At 44.1% G+C, this 18,126-nt stretch overlaps 1 protein-coding gene across 3 annotated transcripts in view; it reads left to right on the top strand.

Annotated features, from left to right (window-relative positions):
- LOC149350177 (NEDD8 ultimate buster 1-like) overlaps positions 1-16,974 on the top strand; it is a 28,010-nt gene extending 11,036 nt beyond the window's left edge. For 2 of the 3 annotated variants that reach the window (XM_089579145.1, XM_089579146.1), the window contains 4 exons: positions 3,543-3,701; positions 6,803-7,099; positions 10,385-10,634; positions 16,172-16,974. In XM_089579145.1, the coding sequence (XP_089435271.1) occupies positions 3,543-3,701; positions 6,803-7,099; positions 10,385-10,634; positions 16,172-16,314 (849 nt within the window). In that variant the 3' untranslated portion in view covers positions 16,315-16,974. The remainder of the gene's footprint in view (positions 1-3,542; positions 3,702-6,802; positions 7,100-10,384; positions 10,635-16,171) is intronic. The other variant, XM_089579147.1, reaches the window with a different exon arrangement.
- The last annotated feature ends 1,152 nt before the right edge of the window (positions 16,975-18,126 follow it).

Below are 18,126 nucleotides of genomic sequence, written 5' to 3' on the forward strand. Positions count from 1 at the left end.
TAGGCATATAAGATTTAATAACGAATTGCACATGGCAACAGAAAATTTTATTTGCCAAAAACAAGGTTTTAGAAAAAATTTAACAAAACTTGTAAACATACAGTCGTATCTAAAAATGGAAAAAAAGTGAGGAATTTTCTGAAATACGCAGAATGTTTAGTAATCTGTTGGCCACTATCTGTGAAAAAAAATCAAACTTATATCTTGAATAGTATTCTTGCTACAAAACAATAACTGGAAATACTATAGTTGGGCAGCGGAGTGCGGTCGCCTGTGTTCCAGTCTAGTTTCTGTCATCGGCAATGTCAGAGCTGAATCCTGACGAAAAGGCAGTATCTTTGACTCGTTGTTGCTCAGGTCGTCGATGAACTCAATCACAGACAAAGCGGAGTCCTGAGATTTGTGACGTTTTAGAGCACGCATAGGGCATGCGGAGGTTGCTATGCGACTGTGATGCTAACGCATCTTCGGAGTGGGTTTAAAAAATGCCGCTTTGCAGGAAAAAAAAATAACTACATCAAAAATGAAGTTTTATTTGTCTAATTACAAGCCATATGCAACGCTGCCCGTAAGCAATGCAGAATGCTCTGAAGTCGAGTGCCGTAGTTGTCGTTAGTGGGCAATGAATGCAGTAATGCGTGTTTGCAGCGTGTTAAAAGAATGCCGCCTCACAGGAGAAAACAACACTACATCAGAAACGAAACTTCTTTGGCTGCAAGCCATACGCACATCATACCCATAAGCACTGTAAAATTGATGCGTAAAGTCATCATTAGCGGGTTAACGATGCGCAATGGGTGCGGTAAGGATAGAGTTAACCGAAGGACACACGAAACAGTTTGTCTTAAGCTGATCTTTTTTTACATTGAGTCCTGTGGGAAACCAGTCGAATGGTCATCTTACCCGAGAATTCATCTTAACCAAGTTATACCGCTGTCACATGGGCAAGTTTATTATCATTTTCAGCGAGTGACTTGCCTTTAGTGTCATGCCTTGCCTCAGGATAAACTTTAGTGACATTTGCTGCAGAACGCACTCAACGCGAAGTCAGCTCGGCAGACTCGCTACACTTTCTCAGCAGACAAAGTGTGTAGCCTCAGTAGATTAATTTCAAAAATAGAAGACAGCAGTATAGAAAAAAAACAGCGTTTTGTAAAATGCAGAAATTGTTTTACCCCTTTGCCACATCTAAAATTATTTTATGCCAGCCATGAGATATATATTCAGAAATTGGAATAAATGCTCTTGTTCTCTGCTGCAATGTTTGTCAAGGCAGTGGATGGCGACAGTAGAGTTAGGGTTGCAGTAGTTTCATCTGTGTGTCCAGTCCAGGCAGTGTGTTTTTGTCTAGGTGGTGTATCTGGGCAATGTATCTTTAAACCTTTAATTTCTTTCTAAGGCCCTCCACTCTGTCTGTGTCGTGGATGAACTGCCAGTGGTGATAGCGGCGATGCAGGAGGCGTTTGTCTCCAGTTATTGCTCGAGGTCCCTCACTGTGCTCGCTTGCTTCTCAGTGTCAAACTGCAGCTCCTTGTTTTGAGAACGATGCTGTGCTCGAATACATATAAAAGTGGTGATCGTGTTTTTTCATTCCAATTCCCTAAGCTGCGCACAAACATTGTTGATGTGCGTTGCCCTGAAGTTTCAGCTGTCACAGTCTAGATCTGCAGCTGGTTTGTGTGGTCTTGCAATGCCTTTTTGTGATTGCCAAAACTGCACCAAGCTCTTGATATTCATTGAGAAATAGGTTGCATTATTTAAAATCATAGAAATCTATATAATGAAACATTTGAGCGTGAAAACTGTTTTTTGGGCCTTACTTGAAAAGCCATCATCACCGCCATCACTTCCAAATGACACTTTATTTCGCCGAACAGTTAAGTGCACTTGCTGAAAGTGTCTCTAAACCTGCCTTTCTGACAGGGGTATTAGTCTTAACGATACGGCACTAAGCTATACTCCGTTTCATACATAGCTGTCAACGCTGCCAAAGGTACGAAAGTAGTCCGCTGCAAAAAACAAGCAAAATGTATCCGTCCGCCTCGCGTCGTGGCTGAGTGGTACGAAGCGCGCGCCTATGAGTTCATTTTACAAGATGCCAAGGTTCGACTCCCGGCTTGGCTGGTTTTTTTTTTTCATTTCTTTTTTTATTTTTATTAAAATCATCATTAGGTAGAAAGTCGAAACTGTCAAACTCTAATGCCTACCTTGAAAAACACAGCGCTCTTTACTTGCTTCGAAGGGAAAAGGCAGTGTAGTCTATTGGCGACGGACGTGATTGCGAAGTGCTTTTCTCGGGCAATGAGCGACTTTTTATCATGCGGCACACAAGGTGATCTTATTCCAGTAGAGATACCTTCTTTCTTGAACCTCGCAACTGTCCGAGGGCTCACCCCGGTCACCTCGCCCACAGTTTCGAGAACATCACGCGCAGTCTTCTCCGGGAAGCGCTTCCGTACGCTACAGTAAACGTTGACAATCACCTGCTTGCAGTCTCTCGAAATTCTCGGAGGCTTCAGCTTGGAGAATATGCGAGCAGGAGATGTTTTTAAAGCCGCAGTGGGCGAAGAAAACAAGCGAGTAGGAGATAGCGGTGCCATTTTCGCATACTCGGAAACCGAAAGACGAAAGCAGACGACATCGCCGGCCGGCCTAGCTGCGAAAACCTGATACAGGAGGAGCCGAAAAAAAACCCAGAAAACTAAGGCACTCTGTTTTGAAGAACATTAAAGAAAAAGCAATCTTTTTGCAAAATAAAACACCATTATCATTATACTGCAATATTAACCAACAATAACTTTAATATTGAGTTCATTACTCTTTTCACTTTCGACGCACTACATTACGATGCGGACGAGGAGCGCAAACAGGCGCCGTAGCCTTGGCTGCGTTGACAGCTATGTATGAAACGGAGTATATAAGAGTGGTAACTCTGGCCACCATTAGAAAAATTGACTATATAATGTTTTGTCAGTCACATCATCATCTTATTCGTGTGTTGTAACAAGGTTGGTCTGAAAGCAGAAGAGCCTTTGCATCTTAAGGCCCAAAAGCTCTCATTCTGTGCACATAGTAGGTGGAATCTGAAGTCAGAGTTCATTGCACAGAATAACTCCTCAGAGCACCCTGTGATTTTGCTTCACAATGAAGTCTGCAATCGCAGAGCCTATTAGAGAAAGGTTTATTTACAAAGAAATGCAGAGAGGTCTGCCTGACTGATGATACACCAGCCCACTATTCTGCAGTAGGGAGGGGGGAGAGGGAAGAAAGAGGGGCATGATGGTTGACAGTGTAGACTTAGAGAAGTTGAAATATATATAGTGTGCAGCACATCACCGATTTGTTGGAATACAGCTGTAAGTCAAGACCCGTGCTGCTTGAAAAGTGAAGTTAACGCCCTGACTGCACGTAGCGATTTCCAAGAGTTTGGCTGATAAGGCTAAATGTAAACAACATTATCTCTGTTAAAGTACTGTAGCCAGATGTGTTCTTGCCCACTACTGTTTGCCATTATTTGAAGTGACTGTTTTATATGTTTTTAGGGAAACACAAACAAGGAAGCAGCCCTCTACAGCCGTCTACACCTCCTGCAAGGCATTGTAGCCTTTCACCAGGAGCATTATGTCGAGTCAAGGCAGTATCTGCAGAAAGCGGCTGCTCTGATTTCCCAGCTCAGGCTAGACGACTCAAAATTGGCACAGGTATTTTGGTTTTGAAATGACTTATGGGATGGGATTGAATTAGCCATGAACTGCCAGTTGTCCCTGCTGAGCTAATTGCTAGCTTCAGATAACAGACGCTGATTCTCATGCTGTTCTGTGGAATGCGAATAACGTGGCAGTCAGTCATGCTGTGGTATGATGATGATTAATTTTAATGATGCAAGAGTAGCTTGGCCATGGACACGGTGTAGGAATATATTTAGGTGCTGACATTGCACCCGGCAGCCCGAACAAATCTTGTTCGCTGCTTCTTGTGCTTCTCTAGAACGTGGACAGATGGCGCCACACAATGGGGGCATGTCTAGTTGCTGAGCTGTGGCGGCCGTAATGCAGGCGTTACGCGATTGTTCAGTGCCGCGGCGTGTACATGCGCTTTGTTAAATGCGGCTAGGCTCAGAAGGATTGAAACTGCTATCGACACTGAATAATTTTCGTGGACTTCGTGTTTTACTTGCTGGGACTGCATGAATGGATGGAACAGCAGCGAGGACGCTGCCCTGCAATCATTCCTAGCTCGTTATCTATATGCCTTCACTGCCAAGTTTTTTTCGTTCATCCGCACGAATGCTGAGAGCATAGTTAACTATACCTACTTTTAAATAGAAAAAGTCAACCGCAACGCGCATGCTCCCAGATTTGGGCCAAAGAGCCTATGCGCATATTCAGACATTTTTTGAGCAGTGTAATGCGCCGACGCTGTGAGATGACGCCCGCTGTGTAGAGAACATGGTTAACATGGTGGTTAACTTTGGCCAACTGGGGTTCTTAAATGTTCAGAGAAACCTCAAGGGCGTTTCCGCATTTCGCCTGCATCAGAAATATTTTCTCTGCAGCCAGGAATAGAACCTGCGCTCTTGTGCTGCATTGTGGAACGCCTCCATTGCTGTACGAACGAGCACAGGGACCAAAAGGAAACCAAGTGTGTGTTTGCTACATTTTAATGCCTAGTGCAGTGAACATTTAACTACGCGACGCAAAAATGGTTAGTGGAAGTTCCCCTGGCATTCCTTCTGCCAAGGCCGCTGCGGTGGCTCAGTGGCTATGGTGCTCGGCTGCTGGCCCGAAAGACGCGGGTTCGATCCCGGCCGTGGCGGTTGAATTTCTTTGGAGGAGAAATTCTAGAGGCCCGTGTACTGTGCGATGTCAGTGCACGTTAAAGAACCCCAGGTGGTCGAAATTTCCGGAGCCCTCCACTACGGCGCCTCTCATGGCCTCAGTCGCTTTGGGACGTTAAACCCCATAAACCAAAACAAACCAACCTTAACGCTCTCGCATTAAAATATGTTTAAAATATGCCACGCCAATGCTCCTTGGTTTCGGTGACTGCTTCCCTCACGTATTTCATTACGAGCCCCCTCTTTCCCATTTCCTTGTCTGCTCTCTAGCAATCTGCCTTTCATGCCACCATGCTTTGTGGCACCAAAATGTACAGCAGGTGGAAACAGGCCACGAGATCTCCAATTGAAATTAATTGCTCCACTGCCATGGCATGTACAGGGAACACTGAGCACCCAGAATGTTAAGTACCCGGACCATTGCACAAGAGAACAAACCTTAGCATCATGAATGCCCATGAAGACGGAGCTTTTACTTAAGTGTGGAGGTGCCTCCAGGTTTCATGGTGGAAGAAGGGCATGTTCCTTGGTCAGCTGACACGCATGATGTACTCCAGCCACCTGTGCCCAGTTTCTTTTGAGGGCTGCATGATGGATCGGCATTTTTTTTTTTGTTTTTTTTCCACATGCTGTCCCTGTGGGCAGTGCGGCAGCGGTGGGTGCGGACCGCTTGCTTGCCTGCTTGGAACGCGTGGCTGCAGACTGTCGTTTTTCAGGAGGCTTTCTTGAACTTGCCTATTTTGTTAGATATTTGGGATGCCCGGGAAAAATATTGGGCACAGCATTCACCAACAGCACTGGCTTCTTGGGTGCATTTAAAAGTGCCTTGCCATTGAACTCGACGTAGTATGATTTTATATCGTATGCGCGGAAAAGTGCTTCGCGCAGACATGGTCGCTCGTTTACAATATCCTATTTGCTCTGGGCATTGTTTGGCATCAAAGTTCTAGGTGAGCAGGCTTGGACGGAGCTTTTAAAAAGTGGCACTTGGTCCGGACAACTCTGGTAGGCTGATCTGCAGTTGGGTACGAAGCACCTCTTACCCATAATTGCATCTAGTCAGCTTCTAGACCCAGCTGGACCCTTCAGGTGTGACACAGCAACAACCAACACATCACAGCCACCATGTACTATCGCGCTCAATATGAGTTGCAACGCGCGGTCATCGACCAGGGCTCGTTCCGTGGTGTGCCTCCTCCAAACAGTCGCTCGGAATTCTGGGAGAAACTGCTGTTCCAGTAAACAACAGCACCCCCGCTCAGGAAAAAGTTTCTCCCAGAATTCCGAGCGACTGTTTGGAGGAGGCACACCACGGAACGAGCCCCGGTCGATGACCGCGCGTTGCAACTCATATTGAGCGCGATAGTACATAGGCCGCAGCAACCGTCCATGGCGTCGGCCCACGACACCACGTGCGTTTGCACAACGATCATTGCGGCTGGTCCCAAACCGCGGCACAAAAAGCTAGTTATAGCAAACTTTGCTTGTGCACGTTGCCTACCACAAGTGGAAGCCGAGAACCTAACGTTCACACCTTGTGATGCACTCTGGCAGCACAAAACACCAACAAACACAGCCTAAAATGACACCGAAAGCCGTGCCAACCGCTTAGTCACGTCCGCAGCAGCACAGGGGCGCATGTCCTTGAGGGCGAACATGATCTGTACACATTCTCCGCTGCAGCGGGCGGTCAGTGTCAACACCTAAAATATTCTTACACCGTGGCCAAGGTACACCATAGCATAACGTGTTTGTCTACTCATGGTAAGGTTAAAAGCCCTAAATTAATTTTGTCTTCGACAGGACATTTTGCAATGGATATTTAAATTGATACATCGTAGTGGTTAACGGGAAAAAGTGGCATGTACCATGATTTTTTGGGGGGTTGGGGGCGGGGGTTGAAGTGGAGCTAGGTGCTGTGCTTGTTTGTTGTTAGTGTATCTGTTGTGAAAACATTGATTGCAGGTGATGTCGTTGGGCTTCTCTGCATCTGCCGCACGCTTGGCATTACGGGCAGTTGGCGGGGACGTTGACCTGGCTATACAGCACATCATTGCACAACAAGATGAAAAGAAAGCTCTACATGATAAAGAACAAGAGGAGAGAAATCAGAAGCTCCGGAAACGCAGTCTCGGCAAGACCTGCAATGGAGAGTGGGTCAGCTTGGAGAATTATGACGCATTAAAGGCAATGGGCTTCCCGCCGAGCAACGCACGCCGTGCCCTGCAGCAAGCCAACAATGATATTAATGGCGCCATTCAGGTGAGCTTGCTATGCAGTGCGAAGCTGGTGTATTGAATGTTTCTGGACATGGGATTAATATTTTCTGCAGTCGGAACGAAAGGATGAGGCACTGAGAAAGTGAAAAACATAAGGTCGGTGCCCACTATAGACAGGTTTTCTTTTCATGTCTCATATTTATGTACTGACACCAACAAATGAGCATTTGCTGCCAGTGTTTGGTTCTTCTGCAGTATATTTATGTAGATGTTAATTTTGAGAAGTGGCATTTGACCAGGGCTTGGCCGAATTTTGCATCAAGGGACATAGCTGCTGAGGTGTAGTGTAGCAGGCTTTTCTGCAGCCTGTGGGTAGAAGGCATCGAGATAGTAGAGCAGGCTGGTGGAGCGCATTTATTGGCAGACTTTACATCACCCCGAGTTTTTTTGAATTAGAATTAAGGTGAAGACGTGTACTTATAATGATGCGATTTCACGCTCGACTGGCTGCAGTAGTGGTTTGGTTTGGCTGCGCTTGTGACCCATAGCCATCATCACAAGGTGGCTCTCACCTGGCCTGTTTTTTCCCTCATCACCGCACTTTCTTTACTTACACAGTCGACGATCAATTTTTCAGACGCCTCATATTTTGGACCTGCTTGATTATTCTGACTTTTTTCACAGCACTAAGAGATACCTTAGAGAGCCAGTGTATTACGTGGCTCAAAATTTCGGACTCTCTGTGGGGTGTTGTTTGATTTCGGACTTTCCAAGCATCAGTTGGGCTGCTATACATTTTGAGCTGTGCTGCCGCCAACGTTTGTTTATTTTTTTCTCCGGTAATCTCGAAACCGCTGCATCAAAACCAAGACGTCGCAAGAGAGTTACACATTGGAAAACAGATGCTTTCGGAGTATGTAAAAAACAACCAAAAGATTTCGGAGGCTGTGACATTCTACAGGGACTCGAGGAGGCTTTTGTCATGTGGCTGAAATCAACAGTGGCCAGTAAGGTACCAGTCTCTGGTGGCCTCCTCAGACAAAGGGCGGAATCAATGGCACTTCAAATGGACATTTAAGGGTTCAAGGTCAGCGACAGCTGGCTTCGGAATTTAAAGAATTGTTTCGATCTCTGTTTCAAAAGGATGTATGGCAAAAGCGCAGCTGTTGACCTCAGCATCGTTGCAGACTACACCAACGAGAAGCTGCAGTTGCTCTTGCAGGAGTGCATGCCGGACATGCTCAACTGTGACGAAATGTCACTTTTTTTTTCAAGCTCATGCCAGAGAAGCCGCTTGCTTTTGCTGGTGATCTTTGCTATGACAGAAAACACAGCAGGGAATGAGTGACTGTTTTGGTCAGAAGCAGTATGTTGAAGACTGAAAAATTGCCGATGCTCGTTATCAGAAAGTCGAAAGCCCCGAAGTGCTTCAAAGGTGTTAAGTCCCTGCATGTCTTGTATGAGGCTAACAGGAAGGCATGGATCACGCAGCAACTTTCTGAAAGCTATGTGGAAAAGCCAGATGGTAAAGTTGATCTACAAGGCCGTAAGGTTTTGCTGATCATCGATAACTAAGCTGCTCATGAGAACATTAACAACGTGAAGTCTCTGCGGATTGATTACTTGCCACTTACAGCCCAAGTACCAAGGCGTGATCCATAGCCTCAAAGTTAATTATAGGTCACGGTTGCCTTCGTGTGTGGTGCTGTGCCTCGACAACGGAAAAGACTACAGTCATGCTCGCCAATGTTTCACTATGCAGGATTTTTGCTGAATGGTGAGTCGGCCGTCGCACACGAGAATAGCACGATCGATCAGCTGTCAGACAATGAGCAACTCATCGACGACCTGCGCACTGCAGGAATTGAAATCCCTTCTACCGTCTCATTTTAGCAGGTTAAAGATGTGCATAGGAGGTAGAGTTGTGTGCTGGGCTTACGGACAAAGAGATTTTCGCCAAGTGCTTACCAAGTCTGACAATGCCGAGAGCGACGACGACGCCTCGCCTGCAGCAGTGCAGCCGACACAAGCAGAACTTATGCATGCAGTTCCAACTCTTTCATTGGCCTATGGTGACAATGACTTTCACCAAAACCTTTGCAGCCCTGCTAGCACGGAAGCAAAGCATGGTGCAGAAGGGTATAGATAGTTTTTCTGGCCGTGGGCTTGAATAGACTGCAGTTGCATTTTTTGGGGCACATTTGTTATTTCAGACTGCCTTATTTTTCAGACATTTTTACGGTCACTTGAGAGTCCGAAAAATTGGTTGTTGACTTAATGATACCTCTACTTTTTAGACTGTGTAGCGAGGCATTCAAAATTTTTAAGCCATGTATTATCTATTTATTATTTATTCTCCATTATTTTTTTATTGAGACAGTCCTTGCACTGGAGTCTGCTGGTTTTACAGGTGTCCCTTGGAGAGCTGCTTTGCTTACCCCGGGGGAAATTTCTTGGAAAAAGGGTAGTCTGGCCTACGATTAAACGGAAAGCTCATAGGCCACTGTAGCCATGGTGCAGAGCTATGTGGTGACATGGCTGACACTTCCTAGTTTTTAGATAAAAGATGGCGAGGAGTCGTTTCACTTTCACTTTCAAGCTGATATGAAAAACTGACAATCTGTTTCACCATGAGACCCACTTCTTTGATTGGCAAACTTGCCAAGGAACTTTTACGACATATGGTGTATTTATAGGGAGCAGCCAATCAAGTGGAGCCAATTATGTGGTGATGGCTCGTCTTAACCAAGGTCTTCGATAACATGCCGATTTTTTGTTTTTTAAAGCTTTTTACCCTGTATAGTGAACTAGTGGTGGCTCTGTGCCCGCTCAGTCTAGCATAATTTGCAGCTTACTGAGTTAGGGCATTAGCACAAGGTTTGTTTGTGCCATCTGTCATGAAATTTGAGAGCTTTCGACCTTTTCTTTCTGGTGTATATTTTCAGTCCCCATGGCAGCACTCTAATACTTGATACCCATGTGAACCATTCTTCATGCGCACATTATTGTAATGGTCTCGTCAAATCATGAGCAGGAAAAGCAGGCAGCTGATGTCAGAGTGTTGCAGTGTAGTAGCATTTGTGGTGGCTTCTGTCAGGTGGTTTCTGGTCTGCATTTGGGCTGGGGGTTCTTTGGGACAGTATTGTAACCTATGAGCACATATGTTGAAGCATCCCTGTGTTGCTGCATTAAAATGACAGAGGCAGATACAAATACATCTCCAGCAAAGCTTTACGGTTTGACTAGAAGAAATGAAAGGAGGTGGGGTTATTGGCTGACCCTCATGTTTCATTGCTATGATCCAGTTGCTCTGTGCTCTTTTGAACAGGTACTCCAGCAGCCCCCCTCAAGTACATCAAGCATGCCAGCCACCACTGCAGCTCCAGCACCACAGTCTGTGCTAGGGGTGAATGAGAATGTGTGGGCCGAGATAGCCCAGCAGAGCATTGATCCTAACATGTGGACTGCACTGTCTCAAGCTGGCATTGACTTTGAAGTCGTCTGTGAGGCACTCTGCAGAAACAACGGCGACGTGAATGCTACACTGACGGAGCTTCTTGGGGACAGTGAGAACACTGGTGAGGATTTTGTGATCCTGACTTGCAGTGTGCATGCTGGACACGGTGGGGCCATACAGCACTGGCCATCCTACGCTAGAACTTGCAATTCGCGAGCATGCGAAGAACATGAAATTAGGTATATTGCGAAAGCAGAGTCAACTGAGACCATAAAAGCTCGGGAGTTCTACTATGCTTAACAGAGGTGTAAGCTACCTTTGATGTTATTTGTGGCCGCTGCAGTTGTCTATACTACAACCTCTGTTGCTTCTGGTGCATGCTCTGCAGCTCTTTTGTTTAACTTTGATTCATTTGCAATCATTGTTGCACTCATTAGCATAAAGCATTTCAGCCTTTAATGGGGTACTAGAAGTTTGAAAATATTAAGGAAGCATATTTTCATCCACAAGATACGATTACCCAAGTATACTGTCATCATTTCAATTATTTTTGACTGGATGGCTGTATTTTGAATGTTTAGTGAGCTGGGCCACACTTGGTGTGCCTCCGGCTATGAACTGGTTATGAGACTACCCTCGGCAGTGCCACAAGCAAGCTAGATAGTAGTGTGTAGTTGACGTTCCCTGTCTCATGCTGTGCTTACAAGTGTTTGTGCTGAACCTGGCTTAAACACTTGGTGACTCCCAAAGATCAAACGGTGTTTTAGATGTGGTATCATACATGGAAGCCAGATATAAATAATGCAGTTTCTGTGGGTCAAGCAAAGCATTGATAGTATCTCCCAGAACGAGGGAGCGCTTGTTCCTCTGGCGGGCACGAAGTGGCACTACAGGTACCATCTCTGCGAATTATTGATTTTTTGGTTTGTGTCCACTTTTGTGCGATCCGTGCCAGCGATAGCTGGCGGCTGGTATGGTTGGCTTAACATCTCGTATTGTCAGAGCTTTCACAGTCAATTGCTAGGTACGGCAGTTTGAGAAGTGTTCATTAAAATATTTACTTCCTCCTCACTTAGGTTTCAAGAGTGTTGTTTTGGTCACTCTCAGTGCCATAGCTATCATTTGGGCCAGAAATCTAGGCAACAGATTTTTTCTTCATTATCCCCAGTTGCCCTTTAAGGGGGGAGCCTAGTCTTGAAAAGAAAATTTTATTAATCTAGTCATAGCTATGAAATTTTCAGGGCACATGTATTTATGTGCTCTGATTCTAGATATGCCATTTAATTTCATGTAAAACAATTCCTTGAGCACTTGTGCAATTTTTATGCAAGTATTTTGCGAAGAGTTTTGAAGAAAATTTCCTGCGGGAAACTCGCTGCAATGTATGCCATTGGGTTCTCATGACACCAAGGAATGCAATAAGAGTAAAATTATCATCCTGGCGATCATAGAACTTGAGTTATAGGGTGCTGAAGCTGCCACTTCAGAAACAGGAATACACATTTTTCTTCTCATTTCTGAAGCGACAACTTCAAAACTTTATAACTTAAGTTCTATGATAGGCGGGACGCCAATTTTACCCTTATTGCATTCCTAGGTGTCAAGAGAACCCAATGACATCCATTTCAGCCAGTTTCCCTTAAGAAATTTTTTTCAAAGCTCTCCACAAAATACATGCACAAATATGACATAAGTACTCAAGGAATTGCTTTACATGAAATTAAATGGCATATTTAGAATCGGCACACAAATACATATTCCCTGAAGATTTCTTAACTGTGACTTCATTAATAAAAATTTTTTTTTCAAGACCAGGCTCCCCCCTTAAAGGGCAACATTTTTTTTTTTAACATTTGAGTTGATAATCACATTACATTCTTTAGAGTTCCCTCCCTCTGGTACAAAAAAACATTTTTCAAAATACCAAATAGAAATGTTTTAAAACGACAAAAACCAAAAACTAGCGTTCGACCAAATGATGACATCACAACAGGCCAACCTATGACATCGCGAATACTCTTACAAAACCTATCATGTTGATTGGCTAAACTAGCTACTGTATGAGGCAGTTTGGGTCATTATTTATCAGAAATAACCAAAAATAAGTTCAGAATTTTGTCATTCAGCAAACACAGAGCGAATGTCGACTGCCGCACATCCAGTGATGTCACACACACAAGGTTGCCTCTGGAAATCTCCCCGATTGAGGCCACAGAATGGGAAATTTTAAAATTAATTTACACTGCAATAAAACACCGCACCGCTGCAAAATTTTTCACAAAGGACAAGAAATTGTCGAGAACCTACCATGAAAGTTTCAGTAAAATCTGAGATGGTAGAGAAATGCCAGATTTACCCTTTAAAGGGACACTAGGGACACCTCCATTCAGTTGTTGTTCTCGGTAAAAATTGCTTCTCTGACTCTTTCTGGCTATTTCCGTTTGTCCAGCAGAAGAAGGCTCATTGAACGGCAAGAAAAAATGGATTCAAATATATTCCTGCCAGTTGATTCAATCTCATGACTCCTTGCCGAAGAGGACTGGTTGCCTCTGTTCTGTTGAAATCAGAGGCAGCATGGCCTCTTGAATATTCGCCCGAAAATCTCTGTCAACGCACACATTTTACCTGTGAAGATGGATGGTGACGACAGCTATATTGTGTTTTTAAGTGTGAAAGCACTAATCCGGAGGTTCAGAGCCTAGCAGAATTGTCAAGTGCATGTTCAAGAAGCTGGCCTAGCGCGAGCACTCCTGCGGCACTGCCCGCTCATTGTCGTCACCTGCTTAGCACAAATCCGCGCGAAAGCGCGGATTCGAATGTAGTACATTCTGTAGGGGAGGGGAGGTTAAGAGAAACCTGGTACAGACATCAATTTTTTTTTTTTTACCACTACATCTTCTGCAACTATTTGTGAAAAACAGTTAGGTTGTTCCTTGCGCCTCATTGATTTGTGGAATTTGATGGGAATAACTTTCATACTTTTTTTGTAGTACTTGCCTACTTTGTGAAAATACAGTTACTAAAAAACAAAAAAACAATAGTTCATTGCAGCTGCACAGCATTTCACCATTCATCACTGCAGGTAATAGCAAATTATTACAAACTTTAAAGAACCTAGGTAAGTATTGTATTATATTACATTGAAGAATTCTCTATGGCTGAATTTCACCTGTTGCAAGAAGTAAAAAAAAAAAAGTGGTGCCTTTTTAGTAAAAGTACAGACGTGAAAAGTTTCTTGCAGTGGAACAGGTATCTAAAGCTACCTTTCTTGCTGTTGTAATATTTGGTTAGGTATATTTAACCAGACGGTACTTCCTTTCATTTGGTCTGCCAAAAAAGTGCTGAAACGATGTGTGGGGCCAACCTTCCTCAGTTCTGTACATTGATCTCTTGGACACTGCGTAAGTTTGCCACAGAAATAAATGTTGGTGGCGACTGGAAAGCAATACTATTGGCTTCTACCAGTAATATGCTACTTTGGACTCTGTGCATCATGACGTTTACAACTTTGTTTTATTTACCTTGCTTTTTGTTGCTAAGGGAAAACCTTTTGCAGTAATTACTGTCAAGCCCACTTATAATGAACCTCTTCATCTTACAGGATGTGTTCATTTTATTCAGGCGTTTATTTGGTTTTGGTTTTTGAGGGTAGGAAATGACGCAGTAAATGTCATGCATCTCAGTGGACACCCGAACCTCGCCGTATGGGAAGGGAGGACGGTTGGAGTGAAAGAAAAAGAGAGAGAAAAAGATGCTGTAGTGGAAGCCTCCGGAATAATTTTGTCCACCTGGGGATCTTTGACGTACACTGGCCTCGCACAGCACATGGGTGCCTTTGCGTTTCGCTTCCATCGAAACACTGTTGCCACGGCCGAGTTCGAACCCGGGAACTACGCTTCAGTAGCCGAGCGCCCTAACCACTGAGCCTCTGTTGCGGGATACTATGCAGTGTACTGCTCAGAATGAGGCGAAAATTGTGACCAAATATCGAAAGGGAAAATTTTGTAGCGAAAGTAAATTCGTTAAGTTCTGGGCGAGTGACCATACTTCTCGACTGTTCAGAGCTAACCAGTTATCCTCTCTGAAGGGTGTCCTGCAGGGAGCCGACGTTAGAAGCTGCAGTAAATGCGCTCCTAGTCTGTCTTCATCGTTGCCTGCTTAGAATTTGTTGCCAGTGGCTCTATTGATGCATGGTTTCTCGATGTCAACATTGTCGTCCACACGGGCAAGGCTGGCGGTTTCTAAAGATGTCAGTAATAGTCTGTGATAGTTCCTTTTAAATCCGCCCCTGTGCCACTCTGCAGAACTGAAGATGTTCAGTGGCCAAGCTTTGCACACATGCCCAGGCAAGAGCTGAGCGTTTGAAGATAGTGAAAAGAAGGCCACACCTCGAGCTGCTTATCATGCAGCTACCCCTTGTCATACTATCTTGCATGAAGGAGCCACATGGTAGCCATTCCAATAACGAAGCCACAAAGGCTGTGCAGTAATGTAGTTAGAGCAACCACGTAGGGCTGAACCATGGCTTGTGCAGCAAAATCTCAATGGAATTGTGGAGGAAAGCAGGCGTCTATTGGAGAGTGCCAATATCCAGAGTGTGTGCATTCTTTGTAATATAGTATGCATGCTCTAGCTCTAAGGCGCAGTGCTGTTGTCCAAATATAGATGTACCCATAGTAACCAAGCATTTGTTGTAAGTGGGCTCAGCTGACTTGTATGATTGCCCTACCTGGCATTTAAATATCTGAAATGTTATTTGTTCAGTCCAGATCTTTTTAGAAAACTGTGGGTGCAAGGTGGAAACAGTTTCAATTTTGTGTATCATGAATTTTGTCTGTAAATGTTCTAGGTGATAATATGAAACATTTGGTCTTTAATTATAGTGTTGCTATATCTTGTACCTGATTTGTTAAAAAGGCCACACTAGTGCTAACAGATCTTTTCAGCAGCACTGATGTAGGCCTGCTGATGTGTGACACGATCTCGTTCATTCCTCTCTAGAGCAAAAGGAAACTTTTACTTTAAATGGATAGGTGCAAATATTTTGTTGACAGCTGATTGAATGCCTCATGGGATTTCTTTGGGCTGATTGGACAAAAGCTTGTCAGAAAGAGTGAAGTCTTGCAGGCTGCAATAGGTAGCAGTGAGGAGTGTCATAGATGCAGTCCGTATGATGGCAGCAGCTTGTTATACACACGAAATCTGTCTTGTTCTATTGAACAGTTATACACTATGTGTTCGTCAGCTGCAAACCAGCTGCAGAAAAAGGGCATAGTGTGTATGTTGTGGAAGGTGTGTCATGTGACAGCTGCTTGTGAGCAGCTTGTGCCTTGCCTTTAACAGTCTTCCTTTTCAGTGTGCTCATATCAATATAGTCATGCATGCATTTAGTCGGGAGGCTTTGAATTGAACAGCCCATTTTTCAGTTCTTTTAGATCATTTGGATGCCACTTATCATAAGTTGGTACAGATTCATATTTCGGCTATAAAGTGAACAGGATGAGTGGAAATGTTCATGTTGTGCAGACTGGCTGACCTTTCTTTCTAAGCTGGAGCGTTCATGCGTTCGTTGAGATTATTTTATTTGTGTGTCATGTGTGCGCATGAGTCTGTCGATCAATCCACCTAATTCTCTTGGTATCTGTTTCCTTTCACAAGATGATGAAAAGGAGCGTGAAGCGATGCAGCGGCTTGCACAGGACATCTCTAACAACGAAGAAGATTTCCTCGATGTGTCCCTTGATGAAGAGCTGGTCTACCTCAAGGAATTTGAAGCAAAGCTCGCAAGCTTGGGATTCTGAATAGTAGTCCCTGCCACAGCTAGTACTATGTTCTGTGAGTGCATGAAGGGGTGTATCCACCAGTGTAAGCTCCACTTATGCAGCACCTTGTACCTGTTGTGTGGCGCATTTGTATCCACTTTACATGCCTAGATTTTCTAGAAATGGGCACTGAATCTCTGTCCTTACAGTGCCGCATGTATTGCGCCACAGTAATGTGGAATGTATTTTTGTAACATTCGCACCTGCTGAGGGCAGTAAATTTTATGATAGTCATTGTGGAGTAAGTACTACTTGTTGGACTGTGAGATCATTTGGTTTTGAGTGAATAGTAGTGTATCTTATAGAATTTACGTCCTCATTTTTTGATGCCTTTTGCCAAAGTAATTTGCAGTCAAAAGTCTAACTGCCAGTTTGATAGTGCCATGTCACTTATACCCATGTCACATGGCCATGTCGAGCTCCCATAATTCAGAATTGAAAGCTGGGCAAGTTGGTATGCATTCAAAGTTGGTATGCATTCTTGCAGTTAATGGTTCCCGATAACTTTCAAAGCTAACATTTAGTGAGTTATTATTATTATTTTTTTTTGCACTTATCAAGCTCTGAGCATGCTTTCGGAAATAAATATGTGCACAGCTGTTGTACACTCTGCCCAGGCACATACTGAGCGCATTGCAATTTGTACCTGCCATTTTTGTTATCAGAGTTCTGCAAGTCTGCCTCAGCACACTCATATTAGCTCTTTTTCTGTAGATATTTGCTACTGCATGGTGTGCTAATTCCTTTTATTACCATTAACGGCCTTTTAAGTTATTTAGTGCAGCGCTGTTTCGTGTATGGGTGTGTACACACGCCATGTGCACGAGGAACACTTCCATGGCACACTGTCTCCAATATTGTTATCAGCTGTACCGTGACATGCAAGGAAGGCACCTCCCAACCAAGCACTTCGTGTTGGGCGCAAGCAACTGCACCCTGGACAGGGGGTGGCTGGGGCTGAGGGGAGGTGAGGTCTTGCCCTAGTGGCCTAGGAGGTAGAAAATTTTACTGTGGAAACAGCTGGATTTCTAATGTGTTGTTGCACATCCTCACTTTACCCGCTTTAACTGAAGATGACGACTGTAATGTTGAAACAATGAACGATCGTCTCACAGATATCATTACGGAGTGTGCCGTAGAAGTAGGCGGTAGGATGGTTCGACAGAATACCGAGAAGCTGTCTAAGGAGGCTAAAGATCTGATTAAGAAACGGCAAAGCATGGGGACGTCTAACTCCATAGACTGAATAGAACTCGTAGAGCTGTCGAAGTTAATAAATAAGCTCAAGGTAGCCAACATAAGTAAGTTTAACATGGAGAAAATCAGGCATGCTCTAAAGAGCAGAGGTAGCCTAAAAGCAGTGAACAGAAAACTAGGCACAGGTAAAGACCATATGTATGTGATAAGGGACAAAGAGGGCAATGTCATCAGCAATATGGATAAGATAATTAAAGTAGCCAAAGAGTTCTACACAAATCTATACAGTAGCGATTGCAATCAATGTTAGTGAGGCAGTAGAGCACAGCAATGGGACATCCCACCAGTAACGAAGGAGGAAGTAAACACTTAAATTTCTTTAGACAGTCCATAGACTGTCTATAGATTTATGGCCATACTCTTTTAGTAGACTTTTTTCTATAGACAGTCTATTGACAAATGTCTACTGAAAGTCTGTAGGTCTATAGGAAGTCTACAGACACAGGTCTATAGACGATCTATAGACTTATGGCCATATATTTCCTATAGAGTTGTTTATAGACAGTCTACAGACAAAAGTCTACTCGTCCAGTA

The sequence above is a fragment of the Amblyomma mixtum genome, chromosome 3 (assembly GCF_055824585.1).
Source record: "Amblyomma mixtum isolate Tamu chromosome 3, ASM5582458v1, whole genome shotgun sequence".
NCBI lineage: Eukaryota > Metazoa > Arthropoda > Arachnida > Ixodida > Ixodidae > Amblyomma > Amblyomma mixtum.